Source organism: Astyanax mexicanus, chromosome 10 (assembly GCF_023375975.1).
Source record: "Astyanax mexicanus isolate ESR-SI-001 chromosome 10, AstMex3_surface, whole genome shotgun sequence".
Lineage (NCBI taxonomy): Eukaryota > Metazoa > Chordata > Actinopteri > Characiformes > Acestrorhamphidae > Astyanax > Astyanax mexicanus.
In genome coordinates, this window is record NC_064417.1 from 43,149,487 (window position 1) to 43,160,209 (window position 10,723).

The 10,723-nt window shown below is 36.0% G+C and overlaps 1 protein-coding gene across 1 annotated transcript; it reads left to right on the forward strand.

Moving 5' to 3' along the window:
• Nucleotides 1-396: 396 nt before the first annotated feature.
• On the forward strand, nucleotides 397-10,400 carry guf1 (GTP binding elongation factor GUF1). The gene is made up of 17 exons (XM_049483831.1): nucleotides 397-868; nucleotides 1,575-1,686; nucleotides 2,238-2,386; nucleotides 3,146-3,226; nucleotides 4,001-4,078; nucleotides 4,278-4,361; nucleotides 4,570-4,634; nucleotides 4,720-4,923; nucleotides 5,755-5,894; nucleotides 5,978-6,101; nucleotides 6,224-6,356; nucleotides 7,253-7,396; nucleotides 7,751-7,884; nucleotides 8,020-8,121; nucleotides 9,142-9,261; nucleotides 9,391-9,427; nucleotides 9,548-10,400. Exons 1-17 carry the CDS (start codon nucleotides 665-667, stop codon nucleotides 9,674-9,676), a joined length of 2,040 nt encoding a protein of 679 aa, XP_049339788.1. The 5' UTR covers nucleotides 397-664; the 3' UTR covers nucleotides 9,677-10,400.
• Nucleotides 10,401-10,723: the final 323 nt, after the last annotated feature.

Here is a 10,723-nt window from a genome sequence, read left to right on the forward strand (position 1 = left end):
CTTCATGAACACAGAATAAATGTACTGTTGGCTTTGAATGTGCAAATGATTATTACTAATGATTTTACTATTCAATGTAAATGTAATTATTACGTTACAGTAAATACTCTTAGTGTGTTTTCATTTTTGTTGTAATTTTGTTTAGGATTTTTAAAAATCATTGAACACCTTAAATCAGGAATAAGCTTTAAAAATGTAAAGCTTATTTTTATTTTAATGCTAGCTACATATTAATGCTAATCATATTTTTAATTGTGTTTAAATTAGTTTTTACCTGTTAGCTCCATTCTCCCCCATTCATTTAGGACTCACTCGCGTGCTCCCTCTAGTGGTTTGCAGAGGTTTGCAGTTATTTTCTGATATATGTATATATGAAGTGGGCAGTCTCTCTTTAAACCAGCTCTGGTTTCACCTCACTATGGCGGCTCCCTGTAACACATGAATATGTGAAATAGAAAACATTATCAAACCCGGGATGTTTTGGAAGGTTTTTCAGCCGGCTTCACTGAGAAAAAGGGAATTAGATGGTTGGTTTTAATTTTATTTTAATCAGGCGTAATGGTAATGATACTGAAGTGTACAGAGCGGCTGTATATATAGGGTTAGGTAGCTAGTTGTATTAGTTTTAGCTGCTGCTGCTGCTGCTACTACTATAGCTGTAATAATGCAGCTCTTGCTGAGACCCCTGGTTACTGGGGGGTCTCTGGCTGGCCGCTTGTCTCGGGTAAAGGTCTGCAGGATAAAGCGGAGGACTGCAGAGGGGTCCACACAGCCATGCCAGCCCTGCACCCTGATCAGACACAGCTGGATGAAGACTGGCTCTGTTTCTACTGACTCTACCAGACAGCACAGCTCCTCACCTCACAAGGTATTCTCCTTTATCCTCTGTTATTTACTTCATAACTTAATTATCTGTATTGGCATTTTAATATTTAGATTAAAAAGTACTCATAAATGCAGCTCTGGAATCAAATACTTAAGAAACCACATCCGTTTCTGAATCAGTTTCTCTGATTTTGCTATTTATAAGTATACTGACAACATTTCTCCCAAATTCCAAATAAAAATATTGTCATTTAGAGCATTTATTTGCAGAAAATAAGAAATGGCTGAAATAACAAAAAACATGCAGAGCTCTCCAACCTCAAATAATGCAAAGAAAACAAGTTCATATTCATAAAGTTTTAAGAGTTCAGAAACCTTTTTAATCACAGTTTTCATGCATCTTGGCACGTTCTCCTTCACTAGTCTTACACACTGCTTTTGGATAACTTTATGCCTTTACTCCTGGTGCAATAAAAATCAAGAAATTCAGCTTGGTTTGATGGTTTATGATCATCCATCTTCCTCTTGATTATATTCCAGAGCTTTTCAGTTTGATAAAATCAAAGAAACTCATCATTTTAAGTGAATCTAAATTATGCCTACAGAGCAGATAAATGCCTCAAAACATCTAGGTTAACACCATGAAGAAATAAACGGTAGCTAACTATATTAGTTAGGTTAAGGGGAACTGTGGAAGCATGTGTTTGCTTGTGGCCATCTTTAACCATGTTTATTTCTCCTTTATGTAGGACGATATTGATATGTCAAAGTTTCCTGTGGAGAGAATAAGAAACTTCAGCATCATCGCTCATATAGATCATGGAAAAAGCACCTTGGCTGACCGGCTACTGGAGATGACAGGTGATCACAGGTGTTTTGTACCATCATAGGTGTTTTATCCAGATATGAGCGCTACACAGAACGTCTATCTTTCTGTGTGTTGTATGAAAACTAGGTAGGTATGCTGTAAATAAGGTTAAATAGCCTACTCCAGACTGCATAAAAATGATATAACAAAAAAAGTTACTATTAACTAACTGGATATTCTAACACAAATGCAGAAGAAACAAACTCTTGAATGTGGGCATTGCAGAATATGGTGGATACCATCACAGATATTTAATACCAACAGTAAAGATAGTGTCAGGGCTGTCAGACCTGTCTGCATTGAGCCAGTGTGGCTGCGAGTTTTCATTCTATTCAAGAGCAGATGCACACGTGATCATTTGTTTGAAGACTGACTAATTCTAATTTAGTGAAACAAGTGGAATCATGTAAACTGCTAGTTGTTTAGCCCAGTGTGGCCAGGTTTGACACCCCTGGTCTAATTCTAAATAAAGACTAAATAAAAGACTAAATAAAATCTATCTATCTAAGATATATTTAAAATCTCTTTCATTTCATATTTGCAGGTGCCATTGCAAAGACTGAGCGTAATAAGCAGGTGTTGGATAAGCTACAGGTGGAGCGGGAGAGAGGAATCACAGTGAAGGCACAGACTGCCTCTCTGTTCTACCAGCATGATGGAGAGACATACCTACTCAACCTCATCGACACACCGGTTAGTTAACCCCTCAACAGGCCAGCATTTTAGTCAATGTTCTGCCTGATATTACACACCTAAATATTAAAGATTTCTATTCAATCATTACATAAAAAGGTTTCATGTTTGATAATAACTGTTACTAAAAAATCTAATTGTAATTGTAATCAAAATTATAAAAAAAATGTAAGTAAATCTACAGCTTAAAAAATATGATGAATAACAATCATAAAATTGGCACTTTCCTAAACTATATTTTAAAATCAATATTTTCCTGAATACAAATCAAACATTTTATGTCCTCCAAACTTTCATTTTGTTACAGTTGTCTAGTGTTTATGTCTATTTTCAAACCTGCAGAATTTGGGTTTGATTCCTGTTACTGATCTGACATTATTAAGTGGAGTAGAGAGTGAACAGGCAGCTTCTCCAAGTGTCCAGTAGGACTCTTTAAAATGTGAATAAACTATTTTACTGCAGAGGAAAAGCGTTTTGTATCATCCAGACTTGTAGCCTGTATACATTCCAAAGCCTGTAAAGGGGTTAATCTTCATAAAATGTAAAGACTGAGTAATTTCACTGACATGCCAAAGTCATGGAGTAGACTTAAAATGGTTAGGCCTGGGAACTCCCACACTTTTATAAGTTGTGAGGTGGAATTTCCAGCATGCTGCATCTTTCTTGTAGTTCCTGTTTTAAATATTTTTCTGGTCATGAGTTTACCTGTCAAAAAGCTGATTTGTTCCAATATGGACTCCTGATTTTTCCTTTGATTAGGGTCATGTTGATTTCAGTTATGAGGTTTCACGGTCCATATCTGCCTGCCAAGGAGTCCTGCTGATTGTGGATGCTAATCAGGTAGCGCTTGCATTTCTACTCATCTGTCTTTGTTTAGAGGAAAAAATCATTTTAAGGGTGTTTCACACCAGCACTATTTTGCCTGGTTAAAAACGGACGGTTTGTTTATACCCTTGGTGCAATTTGTTAGGTAGGAAAACTGTACTGAAGCCCGCAAGAGAAGGTGGTCTTGGTCCAGTCCTAAATCAAATCTCGAGCTGCTGTTCATGTGCTGTTTAACCTGATTTATTACCCAGATAATTACTACAGGTCCTAAATAATGTCAACTTTGCTGCTGCTCTATGCTAATCTATTTATAAAATATTTTAAGAACTTTTTTTATTAGTAGATAAACAGTGGATAAAAACTGATTTAATAAAACAGGCTCAATGAGTTTCATTTTTCCTTCTTTTAAAAAAATAAGGAAATTGAGCTGTATAGAATAACTTAAAAAATATAAGATATTAATAATAATAATAAATAATCCAGCAATTGAAGCTACAAACTTCCACTGACATTTTTAGATCCAACACAGTGATGACATTGATATTTTTACAATCTTTGGCAAAATAATTGTTACTAATTTTAGACATGTTAGCATTTTAAGAAACTTTCCAGCACTGGCCTAATATACATTTCAGTACTACAGACTATATAGTCGTGCTCTTATAGGAGTCATTTATATTACTTCTTTAATGTGTGTGGTTTTTTGTGGTTTTTTTTTGTGTTTTTTTTTTTTTTTACAAAGAATTATTTAATAAAATAAACTCTGCAATATATCTGTAACCCCTACAGGGAATACAAGCACAAACTGTAGCCAACTTCTACTTGGCTTTTGAAGCTCAGCTGACCATCATACCTGTTTTAAATAAAGTAAGTTCAAAGCTGTAACCTTTTTTGGAAAAGTAAGTCTATTAGTAGGTTATATATAATTATAATATATCTGTATGGTAACTTGACTGTGATTGAGAAACTAAAGCTTAACCTATTCCAAATTCTGCAAATGGCCAAACTAGCTTCCTCAAGTAGTTTATAATACTTTTTTCTGTAAATCTATTTTATTTGCGATCAGATTGATTTGAAAAATGCAGATCCTGACCGAGTGGAGAAGCAAATTGAAAAGATCTTTGATATTCCAAAGGAGGAGTGCATCAGGGTGAGTTAAATCCAAATAAATGTGAATTACATTTAATTTAGTATCACATAGTAAGTACTTATATGCTAGTATATTGTAAGCATTTGCTCTACAATGTAGCATTAGTTACATGGCATTAGACAGACTCCATTCTTAACATCTGTTACTTTGAACAATATACAAAACAAATTTGTGAAGTTACTGTTTTCATGCCTTTGAAAAACTTCAGATTTCTGCTAAACTGGGCACAAATGTGGATCAAGTCCTTCAAGAAGTGGTGAAGAGAATACCTCCGTAAGTTAATATCAATTTATTGAATTTCTTTTGTGTAAAAGAATTGAATTTGCTTGTTTAAAATTGACTGTTTTTCTATATCTAGTCCCACAGCTAAAGTTGAGGAACCGTTTAAAGCCCTGGTCTTTGACTCCACGTTTGACCACTACAGAGGAGTGATAGCCAACATTGCTGTGTTTGGAGGACAGGTCTGTAAGGGCGACAGGATCGTCTCAGCACACATGGGAAAGACGTATGAAGTCAATGAACTGGGAATTCTCAGACCAGATGAACGTCCTACAGAGAAACTGTAAGAAGCCCTATATCTATTGATATTTCAAATATTTAAAGCACAAAAAGTAAGGAAAATTTCTGTTTGGTAGATTTGGTATTTATATCTTGGAAAGCCTGTTAATTACTCTTTTAATGATGCCACATTTGTAAGGATCATGCATTTGTGGGATGAGTAGCAGAGCTGAGTATGTAAGGGACACCCATTAAAAATGTGCTTAACTATAATTTAAAGGGACAATTTAAAGATGTACAGCTCTGGAAAAAATAAGAGACCATTTAAAATTGATGAGTTTTTTTGATTTTACCAAATTGAAAACCTCTGTAATATAATCAAGAGGAAGATGGATGATCACAAGCCATCAAACCAAACTGAACTGCTTGATTTTGGCACCAGGAGTGGCATAAAGGTATCCAAAAGCAGTGTGTAAGACTGGTGGAGGAGAACATGCCAAGATGTCTGAAAACTATGATTAAAAACCAGGCTTATTCCACTATATATTGATTTCTAAACTCTAAAAAATTTATATATATATGAACTTGTTTTCTTTGCATTATTTGATGTCTGAAACGTCTACATATTTTTTGTTATTTCAGCCATTTCTCATTTTGCCATTTTCTCATGTTGTCCATAGTTTATAGAATAAAACAACAATGTTGTTTTACTCCAACATCTACCTATAAATAGCAAAATCAGAGAAACTGATTCAGAAACTGGAGTGCTCTCTTATTTTTTTTTCCATAGCTGTATTTTAAGATTATGTAGCTGATTGATATTTTATATACTTTATATATTTCTATCTTAATAATTCTGTTACTCTAACTCTTGATTTTTTTACTTTTATTTTAGCTATGCTGGACAGGTGGGCTATGTGGTTGCTGGGATGAAGGAAGTGAAGGAGGCTCAGATTGGAGATACACTGTATCTCCATAAGCAGCCCGTTGAGGCGCTGCCAGGCTTCAAACCTGCTAAATCCATGGTGTTTGCAGGTATACACATTAAATACACATCGTTACTGTCAGCAATCAGTTCTTTTTAATGAATTAATGAAAGTTACTTTGTGATGTCTCAGGCATCTATCCTATGGACCAGTCTGAGTACACCAGCCTGCGCAGTGCAGTGGAGAAGCTGACCCTTAATGACTCCAGTGTGACGGTACAGAGAGACAGCAGCCTGGCTCTGGGAGCTGGGTGGAGGTCAGTTTTTCACACTGCCTATACTGCTGTATTATAGAGATATTGGGCTGTTAATCAATGAAGATGATGATCTCACACAGATGTACTTGTTTTCGTTATGTTTTTTTTGTTTTTTTTTCCAGACTGGGATTTTTGGGTTTACTTCATATGGAAGTGTTTAACCAGCGTTTGGATCAGGAGTATAATGCTTCAGTTATAGTAACAGCTCCAACAGTGCCGTACAAAGCTGTCCTGTCTTCTGCCAAACTCATTAAGGTATGTTTAACCCCAATTTCTAGTTGTAGCAAGTCTGTGTTGATTGGCTCTAATCTGCAGACTCTGGTGTAGTCAGAGCTGATAGAGTGAAAATAGTGTAGTGAATGATGTGCTAAGATTACATTTTTAGCCTCAAAATTTACTTTAATTGTCTACTTAAAATGATGAGTTTCTGTGATTTTACCAAATTGAAAACCTCTGGAATATAATCAAGAGGAAGATGTGTAATCACACAAGATCAAACCAAGCTGAACTGCTTAATTTTTTGCTCCAGGAGTAAAGGCATAAAGTAAGTAAAGTAAGCATAGAGTAAAGGCAGTATGTAAGACTGGTGGAGGAGAACATGCCAAGATGCATAAAAAACTGTGATAGAAAACCAGGGTTATTCCAACAAATATTGATTCCTGAACTCCTAAAACTTAAAACTTAATATAGGATCTTGTTTTCTTTGCATTATTTAAGGGTCTGAAAGCTCTGCATCTTTTTTGTTATTTCAGCCATTTCTCATTTACTGCAAATACATGCTCTATATGACAATATTTCTATTTGGAATTTGGGAGAAATGTTGTCTGTAGTTTATAGAATAAAACAACAATGTTCATTTTACTTAAACATATACCTGTAATTAGCAGAATCAGAAAAACTGATTCTGAAACTGAAGTGGTCTCTTAATTTTTTTTCCAGAGCTGTACATTGCACAATTTTTTGTCACCTTTGACAGTTGTTTGTAAGAGCTAATGTCTTATATATATCATTGCTGTCACAATAAAACATATTACATTTGTATAACAACTTTAAAGCTTTTTATTGTAGTTAAATTAGTAAAAATAATTCCAAGTTATTTTGTAGCATAAATATCATGACGTATAGATTTTGAAGATTGCTGTGCTGTGCAGGAGTATGGGGAGGAGGTGGTAACCATCGTGAACCCGGCCCAGTTCCCAGACAAGTCTCAGGTGGTACAGTATTTGGAGCCCATGGTTACTGGAACTATTATCACTCCTGACGACTTTACTGGCAAAATCATTAGCCTCTGTCTGGTAAGTTTTACATTTTAATATTTTATACATTTATTTTAAAAAAAATTATCCATCCTTTCCCAGCATCCTTCTTCACTAGTATGATGTTGGTCAGCAAAAGCATTAGTGCGATAGATACACACAGTGATGATGCTATATGATAACTTCATTTGTATCAAAGGGGGCATGTACTAGTTAGTCTTCACCCTCCTAGTTTTGGGGCATCACGAGTGATTTAGGGAGTGGGTTAGGTAATTGTCCCTTTCAAAATGAGATAAAATTTAAAATAAACTTGTAAAACTTAATGTGTTTTCTGTAGTTTTAACTATCTTTATGAGCTGCCTGCCTGTAACACAATGCACTGCTTCTGTCCAGGGCCGCCGAGCCATTCAGAAGAACATGGTTTATATCGATGACCATCGAGTGATGATGAAGTATGTGTTCCCTCTTAACGAGATTGTGGTGGATTTTTATGACCAGCTTAAGTCCATGTCCTCAGGATACGCGAGGTAATTTCACGGCTGTGTTTTTGCCGCAGATGCGAATATCGTTAAAAGCTCTTCCTCTGTAAGCTGGCAGAGAATTGAGCTGTCACTCGAGTCTGATTCAGCACTTTGACGCGATAATGCAATTCTCTTTTCCAGCTTTGACTATGAGGATGCTGGATATGAACCGGCTGAACTGATTAAGATTGATTTCCTGCTCAATGGGAGACCAGTGGAAGAGCTCACCACTATTGCTCACAAGTAAGTTCAGAATGATGTAAATAGATTATTGATAGTTGCAGTAAATGATGACCATTCCTGGTATTCGTGGATGTCATATATCTGGTCAGAATTTAGTGATTTAGTGGAGATATATGTTATTTAAATAATTTACTAAGGCATGCCAAAAGTCATGGAAAACAGTGTAAAATAATTTAAAAAAAGAAAAGAAAGTTGTAAGTGAGGTTGAGAAGGAACACTGACTACCATGCTAATGGCAAGGTGACATGAATTACTGTGTTAGGCTACATTTACATTACAAGCCAAGCCACATTGCTCATATCAGATTTGGATCTTAACGGTTCACATTCACAAATGTAAGTGAGCTGTATCTGTGTGTAATGTGAACGAATCTGTCCCTAAAATGCCTCACATGCGCACATTTACACAAGTATACAAGTATAAACGTCACCTTTCTTCGCCAACAACAAAAAAACTCATATTTGAGAAATGAAAATTTGAGAGGGAAATTGATGCGTTAGCAGCTCATATGTGGAGCATCTTTTGCTGGAGTGGAGATTAAACAGCTGCAGCAAGAGAGTGTGGGTATGAGAGAGAAGCACGTAGCGCATGAATAAAAGCAAAAAAATGCATGATTTCCAGTGAGTGAGTGAGTGAGTGAGTGGATGGATGGATGGATGGATGGATGGATGGATGGACGGATGGATGGATGGATGGATGGATTGATGGATGGATTGATGGATAGATACATTGATGGATGGATGGATGGATGGATGGATGGATTGATTGATGGATGAATTGATAAATTGATTGATGGATGGATGAATGGATTGATTGATGGATTAATGGATTGATTGATGGGTTGATGGATTGATTGATGGGTTGATGGATTAATTGATGGGTTGATGGATGGATGGATGGATGGATGGATTGATTGATGGATTAATGGATTGATTTATGGATTGGATTGATTGATTGATGGATGGATAGATTGGATTTGATTTGATTAGATGTAAGTGTTTACTGTGCTTTTTCTCTCAGAGACAGAGCGTACAGCATGGGGAAAGCCATGTGTGAGAGGTTGACTGAGTCCATCCCCAGACAGATGTTTGAGATTGCTGTGCAGGCCGCCATTGGAAGCAAAGTAATCGCCAGAGAAACGTGAGCTCTTGTTTATAAATAGACAAATAGATACTTTATTGATAATCTAGTTAATGTGGATTACTGTAGCTTTTGATTTAAAATTATTGCATATCTCTGTCATATATACACCTATGTTCCTTCCACCAGGATCAAAGCATATAGAAAAAATGTTCTAGCAAAATGTGTAAGTAAACACATATTTCTGTTTGCATTTTATAATCCACCTTATCCACCTGATCAATATACTGATTTAATACTTTTTAAATAAAAACAATTTATATATTTGAATTGTGGTTTCCAACAGTATGGAGGAGATATCACACGGAAAATGAAGCTGTTGAAGAAACAAGCCGAGGGCAAGAAGAAAATGAGGCGCATTGGAAACATAGATGTGCCAAAAGACGCTTTCATTAATGTTTTGAAAAGGAAGTAGACGCTACATTTCAAGGAAATGTATCAGAAAAAAATCTACTTGCACTCAGAAGGAAGTGTCTGATTGCAATGTCACAGTGACGAGTCCTACTTTTGTTAAGATGGAGGCGAGCTGAATGTTTTGTTGTCATGCATCACATGTTCAGAAGACTTGGTGTCATGGTGTTGAGTGCAGTTTGTACAATATCAGATCTTCTTTGGTCTTCATTACAGCCTTCTACGACAGACTAATGTTAATAAGATTTACATTTAGATCCTGCAACCAGTGGTCCTTTTCAGGACATCATTAGGAACCTCTACAACTTCTGGCTGGGATGTCAGGCTTAGGCCTATTGTTATACATGCAATGCATACAACTTCTCTGTGTGTTTGGTTCAATAACTAAAACCCAGTCTTATTTTATTTTACATAATGTATTATTCCTGGTAACCTTTATCTTCCTTCTGAATAGTAGTACAAAGTAACACTTCTTTCTGGGTGCAGTTTTTTTGATAATAAGTGTATTTCCCCAGGTGTACAACAAGCAAAGAACATTTGAAAATGCTGCTACAACTTTATAGACTATTTATTAAATAGTTACCGGGCTTTGACAATGAAACTGAAACACCTGTCATTTTAGTGTGGGAGGTTTCATGGCTAAATTGGAGCAGCTTGGTGGCAAATCTTCATTAATTGCATATTGCACCAGTAAGAGCAGAGAGTGAAGGTTCAATTAGCAGGGTAAGAGCACAGTTTTGCTCAAAATATTGTAGACCAACCACATCCAACAGGATTAACTGTGGACGCTGTAAGAGGAAGCTGTCTGAAAGTGATGTTCGGGTGTTAACCCGGATTGTATCCAAAAAACATAAAACCACGGCTGCCCAAATCACGGCAGAATTCAATGTGCAGCTCAACTCTCCTGTTTCCGCCAGAACTGTCCGACAGGACAATAAATTAGTGTGGTCTAAAACCAGGTGTTTCAGTTTGATTGTCCAACCCCTGTATATTTAATAATAGACTTAAATGATTTCCTTTTGCTTGAGGAGTATTTTTAAAAATATTTTCT